The 13,131-nt window shown below is 46.3% G+C and overlaps 1 protein-coding gene across 1 annotated transcript in view; it reads left to right on the top strand.

The window, feature by feature from the left end:
• ano10a (anoctamin 10a) overlaps nucleotides 1-10,100 on the top strand; it is a 39,546-nt gene extending 29,446 nt beyond the window's left edge. Inside the window, exon 14 of the mRNA XM_064946645.1 lies at nucleotides 9,204-10,100. Within this exon, the coding sequence (XP_064802717.1) occupies nucleotides 9,204-9,245 (42 nt within the window). The 3' untranslated portion in view covers nucleotides 9,246-10,100. The remainder of the gene's footprint in view (nucleotides 1-9,203) is intronic.
• Nucleotides 10,101-13,131: the final 3,031 nt, after the last annotated feature.

Below are 13,131 nucleotides of genomic sequence, written 5' to 3'. Positions count from 1 at the left end.
TATTTTGTTGCGTTACACACCCCCTCTCATCTGACCAGACTACCTTTTTCCATATGTTTGGGGAGTATCTCACATGCCTTTTGGCTCCAAACGTGTTTTCTTTTTTTCTGGCCACTCTTCCTTAAAGCCCAGCTCTGTGGAGTGTATGGCTTAAAGTGGTCCTATGGACAGATACTCCGATCTCCGTTGTGGAGCTTTGCAGCTCCTTCAGAGTTATCTTTGGTCTCTTTGTTGCCTCTCTTTATTTATTTATTTATTTCACCTTTATTTAACCAGGTAGGCCAGTTGAGAACAATTTCTCATTTACAACTGAGACCTGGCCAAGATAAAGCAAAGCAGTGTGACACAAACAACAACAGTTACACATAAACAAACATACAGTCAACACAAAATAATATAAAAATCAATGTACAGTGTGAGCAAATGTAGGGCGGTAGGCAATAAATAGGCCCTAGAGATTAAAAATAATTACAATTTAGCATTAATACTGGAGTGATAGATGTGCAGATGATGATGTGCAAGTAGAGATACTGGGGTGCAAAGAGCAAGAGTGTAAGTAATAATATGGGGATGATGTAGTCGGGTGTGCTATTTACAGATTGGCTGTGTAAAGGTACAGTGATCAGTAAGCTTCTCAGACAGCTGATGCTTAAAGTTAGAGGGAGATCTAAGTCTCCAGCTTCAGAAAATTTTGCAATTCGTTCCAGTCATTAGCAGCAAGCAGAGAACTGGAAGGAAAGGTGGACAAAGCAAGTGTTGGCTTTGGGGGAGAGCAGTGCAATATACCTGCTGGAGCGCGTGCTACGGGTAGGTGTTGCTATGGCGACCAGCGAGTGAGGGCTTTACCTAGCAAAGACTTATAGATGACCTGGAGCCAGTGGGTTTGACAATGGATATGTAGTGAGGGCCACCCAACGAGAGCATACAGGTTGCAGTGGTGGGAAGTATATGGGGCTTTGGTGATAAAACAGATGGCACTGTGATAGACTACATCCAGTTTACTGAGTGGAGTGTTGGGAGCTATTATGTAAATGACATCGCCAAAGTCGAGGATTGGTAGGATAGTCAGTTTTATGAGGGTATGTTTAGCGGCATGAGTGAAGGAGGCTTTGTTGTGAAATAGGAAGCGGATTCTAGATTTCATTTTGGATTGGAGATGCTTAATGTGAGTCTGGAAAGAGAGTTTGCAGTCTAACCAGACACCTAAGTATTTGTAGTTGTCCACATATTCTAGGTCAGAACCGTCCAGAGTAGTGATGCTACTCGGGCGGGAGGGTGTGGGCAGCAATCGGTTGAAGAGCATACACTTAGTTTTTTACTAGCATTTTTAAAAGCAGTTGGAGGCCACGGAAGGAGTGTTGTATGGCGTTGAAGCTCATTTGGGGGGTTGTTAGCACAGTGTCCAAAGAAGGGCCAGATGTATACAGAATGGTGTCGTCGGCGTAGAGGTGGATCAGAGCATCACCAGCAGCAAGAGCAACATCATTGATATATACCTCAAAGAGTCGGCCCGAGAATTGAACCCTGTGGCACCCCCATAGAGACTGCAAGAGTCCGGACAACAGGCCTTCCGATTTGACACACTGAACTCTATCTGAGAAGTAGTTGGTGAACCAGGCGAGGCAGTCATTTGAGAAGCAAAGGCTATTAAGCCTGCCGATAAGAATGCGGTGATTGACAGAGTCGAAAGTCTTGGCCAGATCGATGAAGACGGCTGCACAGTCTTGTCTTTTATCGATGGTGGTTGTATCGTTTAGGACCTTGAGCGTGGCTGATGTGCACCCCTGACCAGCTCTGAAACCAGATTGCAGAGTGGAGAAGGTACGGTGGGAAGGTACGGTGGTCCATATTTGTAGGGATCCAGATTTTTCAGAACATTTGCTGTCTGGATTTGGGTGAAGGAGAAGTGGGGGGGTTTGGGCAAGTTGCTGCAGGGGGTGCTGAGATGTTGGCCAGGGTAGGGCTAGCCAGGTGGAAAGCATGGCCAGCTGTGGAAAAATGTGATTATCGTAGATTTATCGGTGGTGACAGTGTTTCCTATCCTCAGTGCAGTGGGCAGCTGGGAGGAGGTGCTCTTATTCTCCATGGACTTTATAGTGTCCCAAAACGTTTTGGAATCTGTGCTACAGCAAATTTCTGTTTGAAAAAGCTGGCCTTTGCTTTCCTAACTGACTGAGTATATTGGTTCCCGACTTCCCTGAAAAGTTGCATATCGCGGGGGCTATTCGATGCTAATGCAGAATGCCACAGGATGTTTTTGTGCTTGTCAAGGGCAGTCAAGTCTGGGGTGAACCAAGGGCTATATCTGTTCTTAGTTCTACATTTTTTGAATGGGTCATGCTTATTTAAGATGGAGATGAAAGCACTTTAAGAGCAGCCAGGCATCCTCTACTGTCGGGATGAGGTCAATATCCTTCCAGGATACCCGGGCCAGGTTGATTAGAAAGGCCTGCTTGAGGGGTGGTCGTTTCACCACGAACCCAGTACGGACTCCGGCAATGAGGCAGTGATCTCTGAGATCCTGGTTAAAGACAGCAGAGGTGTATTTAGAGGGCAGGTTGGTCAGGATGATATCTAAAAGGGTGCCCATGGTTAAGGATTTAGGGTTGTACCTGGTAGGTTCCTTGATAATTTGATTGAGATTGAGGGCATCTAGCTTAGATTGTAAGATGGCCGGGGTGTTAAGCATGTTCCAGTTTAGGTCACCTAACAGTACAAACTCTGAAGATAGATGGGGGTGATCAATTCACATATGGTGTCCAGGGCACAACTGGGGGCTGAGGGGGGTCTATAACAAGTGGCAAAGGTGAGAGACTGGTTTCTGGAAAGGGGGATTTTTAAAAGTAGAAGCTCGAATTGTTTGGGCACAGACCTGGATAGTATGACGGAACTCTGCAGTTTATCTCTGCAGTAGATTGCAACTCCGCCCCCTTTGGCAGTTCTATCTTGTTGTAAAATGTTATAGTTGGGGATGGAAATTTCAGGATTTTTGGTGGCCTTCCTATGCCAGGATTCAGACATGTCTAGGACATCTGGGTTGGCGGAGTGTGCTAAAGCAGTGAATAAAACACACTTAAGGAGGCGGCTTTTAATGTTAACATGCATGAAACCAATGCTTATATGGTTACAGAAGTCAACAAATGAGAGCACCTGGGGAATGGGAGTGATGCTGGGGGCTGCAGGGCCTGGGTTAACCTCTACATCATCAGAGGAACAAAGGAGGAGTAGAATAAAGTATGGCTTAAAGAACTGGTCGTCTAGTGCGTTTGGAACAGAGAGTAAAAGGAGTAGGTTTCTGGGCGTGGAAGAATAGTTGAGGCATAATTTACAGATGAGGGTATGGTAGGATGTGAGTACAGTGGAGGTAAGCCTAGGCATTGTGTGACAATGAGTGAGGTTTTGTCTCTAGAGGCACCATTTAAGCCAGGTGTGGTCACTGGATGTGTGGGGGGTGGAACATCAGGGCTAGCTAAGGCATATTGAGCAGGGCTGGAGGCTCTACAGTAAATTAAGACAAAAATTACTAACCAAAACAGCAATGGACAAGGCATATTTACATTAGGGATAGGCATGTGTAGCCAAGTGATCATAGGGTCGAGTGAGTGAGTGAGTGAGTGAGTGAGTGAGTGTATGTATGTATGTGTGTGTGTGTGTGTGTGTGTGTGTGTGTGTGTGTGTGTGTGTGTGTGTGTGTGTGTGTGTGTGTGTGTGCGCACACAGGTGGACTTTATTTAACTATTTATGTGACTTCTGAAGGTAATTGGTTACACCAGATCTTATTTAGGGGCTTCGTAGTAAAGGGTGTGGATACATATGCACGCTCCACTTTTCCTTTTTTACATTTTTTGAAACAAGTAATTTTTTTCATTTCACTTTACAAATTTGGACTATTTTGTGTATATTTAAAAATCCATTTAAATTACAGGTTGTAATGCAACAAAATAGGAAAAACGCCAAGAGGGATGAATACTAGAGAGACGGATACTGTACTATAGCGAGACAGATATTGTACTATAGAAAGAGCTAGAGACAGATACTATACTATAGAGACAGAAGGCCACAAAGACAGATACTGTACAGAAGACCCTTAGTCCAGGGCAGAGCACCTTGTCAGTGTATGTGTATTTTGAGTGTGAGGAGTCCAGTGGTGAGTGTGTGTGTTCTTGTGTTCCTGAGCCTGCTTGCATCTCTCTGTCTGGTGTGAGCCTGGCCAGGCATGATGTCACAGACACAGGAGTGGTTATGTGGGCTGATGGCTGAGTCATCGAAGACCTCTGTCACCTCAGACACTCAGAGAGACAGGCCAGCTCAGAGAGAAGCTGCTAGCTGCAGTCCAACTAAACTTCTCTCTCTATGCGATTGACTTGAAGTTCATCATCAGGAGAGAGGCTTGTTACTGCAGCCTGATAGTCCAGGGAAGTTCATCATCAGGAGAGAGGCTTGTTACTGCAGCCTGATAGTCCAGGGAAGTTCATCATCAGGAGAGAGGCTTGTTACTGACGCCTGATAGTCCAGGGAAGTTCATCATCAGGAGAGAAGCTTGTTACTGCAGCCTGATAGTCCAGGGAAGTTCATCATCAGGAGAGAGGCTTGTTACTGCAGCCTGATAGTCCGGGGAAGTTCATCATCAGGAGAGAGGCTTGTTACTGACGCCTGATAGTCCGGGGAAGTTCATCATCAGGAGAGAGGCTTGTTACTGACGCCTGATAGTCCAGGGAAGTTCATCATCAGGAGGGAGGCTTGTTACTGCAGCCTGATAGTCCAGGGAAGTTCATCATCAGGAGAGAGGCTTGTTACTACAGCCTGATAGTCCAGGGAAGTTCATCATCAGGAGAGAGGCTTGTTACTGCAGCCTGATAGTCCAGGGAAGTTCATCATCAGGAGAGAGGCTTGTTACTGCAGCCTGATAGTCCAGGGAAGTTCATCATCAGGAGAGAGGCTTGTTACTGACGCCTGATAGTCCAGGGAAGTTCATCATCAGGAGAGAGGCTTGTTACTGCAGCCTGATAGTCCAGGGAAGTTCATCATCAGGAGAGAGGCTTGTTACTGACGCCTGATAGTCCAGGGAAGTTCATCATCAGGAGAGAGGCTTGTTACTGCAGCCTGATAGTCCAGGGAAGTTCATCATCAGGAGAGAGGCTTGTTACTGCAGCCTGATAGTCCAGGGAAGTTCATCATCAGGAGAGAAGCTTGTTACTGACGCCTGATAGTCCAGGGAAGTTCATCATCAGGAGAGAAGCTTGTTACTGCAGCCTGATAGTCCGGGGAAGTTCATCATCAGGAGAGAGGCTTGTTACTGCAGCCTGATAGTCCAGGGAAGTTCATCATCAGGAGAGAGGCTTGTTACTGCAGCCTGATAGTCCAGGGAAGTTCATCATCAGGAGAGAGGCTTGTTACTGCAGCCTGATAGTCCAGGGAAGTTCATCATCAGGAGAGAGGCTTGTTACTACAGCCTGATAGTCCAGGGAAGTTCATCATCAGGAGAGAGGCTTGTTACTGCAGCCTGATAGTCCAGGGAAGTTCATCATCAGGAGAGAGGCTTGTTACTGACGCCTGATAGTCCAGGGAAGTTCATCATCAGGAGAGAGGCTTGTTACTGACGCCTGATAGTCCAGGGAAGTTCATCATCAGGAGAGAGGCTTGTTACTGACGCCTGATAGTCCAGGGAAGTTCATCATCAGGAGAGAGGCTTGTTACTGCAGCCTGATAGTCCAGGGAAGTTCATCATCAGGAGAGAGGCTTGTTACTGCAGCCTGATAGTCCAGGGAAGTTCATCATCAGGAGAGAGGCTTGTTACTGCAGCCTGATAGTCCAGGGAAGTTCATCATCAGGAGAGAGGCTTGTTACTGCAGCCTGATAGTCCAGGGAAGTTCATCATCAGGAGAGAGGCTTGTTACTGCAGCCTGATAGTCCGGGGAAGTTCATCATCAGGAGAGAGGCTTGTTACTGACGCCTGATAGTCCGGGGAAGTTCATCATCAGGAGAGAGGCTTGTTACTGACGCCTGATAGTCCAGGGAAGTTCATCATCAGGAGAGAGCTTGTTACTGCAGCCTGATAGTCCAGGGAAGTTCATCATCAGGAGAGAGGCTTGTTACTGCAGCCTGATAGTCCAGGGAAGTTCATCATCAGGAGAGAGGCTTGTTACTGCAGCCTGATAGTCCAGGGAAGTTCATCATCAGGAGAGAGGCTTGTTACTGCAGCCTGATAGTCCAGGGAAGTTCATCATCAGGAGAGAGGCTTGTTACTGCAGCCTGATAGTCCAGGGAAGTTCATCATCAGGAGAGAGGCTTGTTACTGCAGCCTGATAGTCCAGGGAAGTTCATCATCAGGAGAGAGGCTTGTTACTGCAGCCTGATAGTCCAGGGAAGTTCATCATCAGGAGAGAGGCTTGTTACTGCAGCCTGATAGTCCAGGGAAGTTCATCATCAGGAGAGAGGCTTGTTACTGCAGCCTGATAGTCCAGGGAAGTTCATCATCAGGAGAGAGGCTTGTTACTGCAGCCTGATAGTCCAGGGAAGTTCATCATCAGGAGAGAGGCTTGTTACTGACGCCTGATAGTCCAGGGAAGTTGGGGCCCAGTGCAGAGAGGAATAAAAGATGGGATGAAAATGGGGCATACGAGCAGTAGTGAATATGGATATGCGTCGCATCTGTTTCTACAGTGCAGTGAGTGGGAGGTATATCCTAGTACATAGGCCACAACCTGAGCAGTGCAGTGTGAGAGAGAGGCCCTCCCTGTCAATCTGCTGGGGATGCTTTATAAAGCCCTCTGCTTCAGCCTTCCTCCTACATGATCAATACTAACATGTCTAGGCAATTAGCTCAACATGCTGGAAAACCAGGGCATTAGTTGACTTACTAGTGTATACTACAGGGAGAGGGGCTGTAGGAGGGAGGGGTCTGGACAGTATAGTGTGCTGGAGCTTTGTTACAACGTGACCGTGGACTTCCCATCCCCCCTCTCTCTCTACCTCCCTGCCTGCCCCACTCCTCCCATCCCCCCTCTCTCTCTACCTCGCTGCTGGCCCCTCTCCTCCTTCCTCTCTCTCTCTACCTCCCTGCTGGCCCCTCTCCTCCCTCCTCTCTCTCTCTACCTCGCTTCCGGCCCCTCTCCTCCCTCCTCTCTCTTCCTCGCTTCCGGCCCCTCTCCTCCCTCCTCTCTCTTCCTCGCTTCCGGCCCCTCTCCTCCCTCCTCTCTCTCTCTACCTCGCTTCTGGCCCCTCTCCCGGCCCCCCCTCCCTCCTCTCTCTTCCGGCCCCTCTCCTCCCTCCTCTCTCTCTACCTCGCTTCCGGCCCCCTCCTCCCTCCCTCTCTTCCTCGCTCCGGCCCCTCTCCTCCCTCCTCTCTCTTCCGGCCCCTCTCCTCCCTCCCCTCTCTCTACCCGGCCCCTCTCCTCCCTCCTCTCTCTTCCGGCCCCTCTCCTCCCTCCTCCCTCCTCTCTCTCTACCTCACTGCCTGCCCCTCCCTCTCTACCTCGCTGCCTGCCCCTCTTCTCCTCTCTCTCTCTCTCTCTCGCGCTCTCTCTCGCTCGCTGCTGGCCCCTCTCCTCCCTCCTCTCTCTCTCTCTCCTCTGATAAGTGGTGTGAGCTGTGAAGGCATCATTTATTGCCACGGGCTTCCCTCAGAGAGGACTTTGTATGGCTCCTGGCAGCCATTGAACAAGTCTCTGAGCAAGAGGAGTTTGATTTCTGTTACTGCTGAAATTACAAATGAGATGAATATCCTCTGTGGAGCGAGTGTGTATGTGTCTGTCTGTGTGTTTTTCGTTGCACTGTAGTTATGGCGACTACAACGACAAGTGCAAACAAGTCTGCCAGAAGGACAACCTCAGAATGTTCCGGCAAGTGCAAACAGCAGCATAAATACAGACTGCATTTACAGACCATGACACGCTATTAATGTGACTGTCCGTTTGGTTTTCCAGAACAAGTGGCTGCAGTAGATTAGCCTGGGCGGGGTGTTGAGTACAATCTGCCACACTCTATCCCTGTGGGGAACCGTAGGTCTATGTATTTAATCCTGCTCTCCCCTTATGGAATCCACTGTGAATAAAAAGACCTCCATCAGCAAAGAAACTCTCCCATTGATCCGTGTGTTGGATTGAAACGTTAATTGCACGTAACACATTTGAACCCAGAATGTAATTTGCTCGGGTGCGCTGGAGGCAGTGGGATGAATTGATTAAATGTAACTCAGCTGAGATTAGAGTCTGGGGAGAAGGCCTGTGTTGTAGAAAAGTATTCTATTTTAAAATAAGAACTCCATCTGGTGAAGATCTCCAGGTCTTGTTAAGAGGTTCCAGAACCACTGTAATTTGGAGATGTAATGCTGTTTTAAAGCTCTGGTTTACTCTCCTCGGGAGGCTTAATGTCATTTAGAGACAGAGAGAGGAGAACTCTATATTTGTTAAAGCAAGCTAACAGTGTGCTTATGTTTGTTTTATTTTAAAAAGCTGCTCCAACACTGAAAAGCGTTAATATTTATATATTATAATATACGCAGATGCGTTTATCCAAAGCGACTTAATCATGCGTGCATGTATTATAAGTATGGGTGGTCCCAGAAATGGAACCCACTACCTTGTTACAACGCCATGCTCCCCCTTATGGAAACAGATTGCAATCAGAGTGCAGTATAACTGCAGTATGCTGCAAATACTGTGTCCAAAATTACATCTTTTTTTACTGCAGTACTTTTGCATTGTAACTGCAGTTACGCTGCCAACACAGCGTCACCTGGATATGTATGTAACAAAGTTCAACACTCACCTTCTGCTCCCATTTCTGTCAAGCCGTCTACACATACAGTTTGACGCATGCGGTCGATAAATCCAACATGCACCACACCGAACGCACTGCAACTGCAAGGCAAACGCAGCGTCTCCTTGGAAATGAATGGAACTCTGGTGTACCAACATGACCAAAATGTAATGACGCTGTCGGTGTGATTGAAGCATTACAGTGCCGTATATAACTGCAGTTATTCTTGCAAATACTGCATCCAAAATACCACAGCCGACAAGTTATTGTACTTTTACTGCAGCTTCAAAAAGGACCAGCTACAGAGAACAATGTGTTCCTTCTATGGAAGATGTATTCTGTTTATGTGACATCCCCAATAATAGGCCTAACAGGTAGCCTGTATTTCATGTGGCAGTTAGGTAGAACATAAGAGATATTCATCACATTTTACACTGTTACAGAAAATGCTGGAGGCCTCGGGGATCCCAAAGACTGATAAGTGATGAGGAGAGAAGAGGCCGATGGTTCAGATACTGACAAGACGAAGATGGGCTGAACTCCAGATGGAACATGCCCTCCCAACGGAGAAAGATTCACATAGACTGTTTTCTTTACAACACCTCAATTAGCTCAAAGCTTATTTATGCATAAAATATCCAAAAGTAATTTTCTTTTTATATATATAAATGGTTGGTTGTTAAACCTGGTATTATGCTCTTAACCTCTGCACTGTTGCCAGGTAGTTCTATTTGTTTTGCTGAGTGTAGTGTATTGCCTGCAGATGTCTATAGAACATTACTGGATGTGATTAAAACAATCATGAAGACTAGCCTCTAAACTAAAGATTCAGATCTGACCAGAGAACAAGACTTTATGTTTATGTCCTCCGGAAACCACTGTTGGAAATGCATTGCTCCGTACCAAATGTAATGTTAAGGCAGGGCTTGACATTCAGGTCAATTTGCCAATGGCACACGAGGCCGAATGAAAGAAATACTGGCACCAGTCAACATCTGGCAGGCAAGTGAATGATGAGCATAAATTCAACAGCTAGTGATTTTATCTTTCATTTGGGCTGAGCAAGTAGCCTACAGGATTCATACAGACATTGGGAAGTCAAATTCAATGATTTTTCAAGCAATTAATTGTAATTCTGAAGGACTTACATTTTATATTGAATTGTCGTAGCCTATCGAAAAAATCCCCTCAAAACTAGTAAGCAAAAAAGTATGCAGAGAGAGAATCGAGAGAATTAGAGAATAATGCACGTTTTATTAAGCCTTCTAAATGGCATTATGCAATGACATAAACATACTTTACATTCTAAAACATGTCAGAATAAAGTGGACATTGCCTGACTAATAGACTGTATGTAGATGCTCCCAACACAAACACACTAATGATGTCTGTGGCAGATAGTCAGTCTCACCATTTGAAATGTTGAGGGCTTATTGTATCATGTTTTAAAACAGTAAAAACCGGGTTCCCTTTGTAATGGAACGATGTGTATGGAAAACCAAGTTGAAGCCAACATTCCACTGGTTGTCTTGCTCATAATCACTGCTCGTGGTTTTACCGCAAAGATGGCAACAGACCTGCGTGGGAAACAAATGAAAGCGGATCGATCTCATAAAAACTGATCAGAAATTAAATCAAGGAATAATTATATTGCAGTGCAACTTCTAAATCGGCTACCTTCAATGACTTTTCTAGGACCAAATATCCTCGAAAAATGTCTGATTATCAAGTTAGGCTATTCTATGATGACTATTGCGCAAAGGAACGTTTTTTGCAGGTTTGCGTACCCATACTTGCCTTAGCATTTATTGGTATTTATCAGAACTTTGAAGATGTTCCCTGCCGCTGTCGGTCTTCAGTGAGCTGCTCCACACAACAATCTCAAGCTTGGCTTAATGTGTAGTTTATGGCGCGCGTGTGATAAATAATCAACATAACGAAGTCACAGCTTCAGGAATTCTTTATTATATAGCCTAGATTAAATATCAAATCAAATCAAATCAAATCAAATTTATTTATATAGCCCTTCGTACATCAGCTGATATCTCAAAGTGCTGTACAGAAACCCAGCCTAAAACCCCAAACAGCAAGCAATGCAGGTGTAGAAGCACGGTGGCTAGGAAAAACTCCCTAGAAAAGCCAAAACCTAGGAAGAAACCTAGAGAGGAACCAGGCTATGTGGGGTGGCCAGTCCTCTTCTGGCTGTGCCGGGTAGAGATTATAACAGAACATGGCCAAGATGTTCAAATGTTCATAAATGACCAGCATGGTCGAATAATAATAAGGCAGAACAGTTGAAACTGGAGCAGCAGCACGGCCAGGTGGACTGGGGACAGCAAGGAGTCATCATGTCAAGTAGTCCTGGGGCATGGTCCTAGGGCCGCGGTTCAGTTGAAACTGGAGCAGCAGCACGGCCAGGTGGACTGGGGACAGCAAGGAGTCATCATGTCAGGTAGTCCTGGGGCATGGTCCTAGGGCTCAGGTCCTCCGAGAGAGAGAAGGAGAGAATTAGAGAACGCACACTTAGATTCACACAGGACACCGAATTGGACAGGAGAAGTACTCCAGATATAACAAACTGACCCCAGCCCCCGACACATAAACTACTGCAGCATAAATACTGAAGGCTGAGACAGGAGGGGTCAGGAGACACTGTGGCCCCACCCGAGGACACCCCCGGACAGGGCCAAACAGGAAGGATATAACCCCACCCACTATGCCAAAGCACAGCCCCCACACCACTGGAGGGATATCTTCAACCACCAACTTACCATCCTGAGACAAAGCTGAGTATAGCCCGCAAAGATCTCCGCCACGGCACAACCCAAGGGGGCGCCAACCCAGACAGGATGACCACATCAGTGAATCAACCCACTCAGGTGACGCACCCCCTCAGGGACGGCATGAGAGAGCCCCAGCAAGCCAGTGACTCAGCCCCTGTAATAGGGTTAGAGGCAGAGAATCCCAGTGGAAAGAGGGGAACCGGCCAGGCAGAGACAGCAAGGGTGGTTCGTTGCTCCAGAGCCTTTCCGTTCACCTTCCCACTCCTGGGCCAGACTACACTCAATCATATGACCCACTGAAGAGATGAGTCTTCAGTAAAGACTTAAAGGTTGAGACCGAGTTTGCGTCTCTGACATGGGTAGGCAGACCGTTCCATAAAAATGGAGCTCTATAGGAGAAAGCCCTGCCTCCAGCTGTTTGCTTAGAAATTCTAGGGACAATTAGGAGGCCTGCGTCTTGTGACCGTAGCGTACGTGTAGGTATGTACGGCAGGACCAAATCAGAGAGATAGGTAGGAGCAAGCCCATGCAATGCTTTGTAGGTTAGCAGTAAAACCTTGAAATCAGCCCTTGCTTTGACAGGAAGCCAGTGTAGGGAGGCTAGCACTGGAGTAATATGATCAAATTTTTGGTTCTAGTCAGGATTCTAGCAGCCGTATTTAGCACTAACTGAAGTTTATTTAGTGCTTTATCCGGGTAGCCGGAAAGTAGAGCATTGCAGTAGTCTAACCTAGAAGTGACAAAAGCATGGATTAATTTTTCTGCATCATTTTTGGACAGAAAGTTTCTGATTTTTGCAATGTTACGTAGATGGAAAAAAGCTGTCCTTGAAATGGTCTTGATATGTTCTTCAAAAGAGAGATCAGGGTCCAGAGTAACGCCGAGGTCCTTCACAGTTTTATTTGAGATGACTGTACAACCATTAAGATTAATTGTCAGATTCAACAGAAGATCTCTTTGTTTCTTGGGACCTAGAACAAGCATCTCTGTTTTATCCGAGTTTAAAAGTAGAAAGTTTGCTGCCATCCACTTCCTTATGTCTGAAACACATGCTTCTAGCGAGGGCAATTTTGGGGCTTCACCATGTTTCATTGAAATGTACAGCTGTGTATCATCCGCATAGCAGTGAAAGTTAACATTATGTTTTCGAATAACATCCCCAAGAGGTAAAATATATAGTGAAAACAACAGCGGTCCTAAAACGGAACCTTGAGGAACACCGAAATTTACAGTTGATTTGTCAGAGGACAAACCATCCACAGAGACAAACTGATATCTTTCCGACAGATAAGATCTAAACCAGGCCAGAACTTGACCGTGTAGACCAATTTGGGTTTCCAATCTCTCCAAAAGAATGTGGTGATCGATGGTATCAAAAGCAGCACTAAGGTCTAGGAGCACGAGGACAGATGCAGAGCCTCGGTCCGATGCCATTAAAATGTCATTTACCACCTTCACAAGTGCCGTCTCAGTGCTATGATGGGGTCTAAAACCAGACTGAAGCATTTCATATACATTGTTTGTCTTCAGGAAGGCAGTGAGTTGCTGAGCAACAGCCTTTTCTAAGATTTTTGAGAGGAATGGAAGA

This window comes from Oncorhynchus masou, chromosome 29 (assembly GCF_036934945.1).
Source record: "Oncorhynchus masou masou isolate Uvic2021 chromosome 29, UVic_Omas_1.1, whole genome shotgun sequence".
NCBI lineage: Eukaryota > Metazoa > Chordata > Actinopteri > Salmoniformes > Salmonidae > Oncorhynchus > Oncorhynchus masou.
The sequence above is the reverse complement of the archived record's forward strand: the minus strand, read 5'-3'. Positions and strand labels throughout refer to the sequence as shown.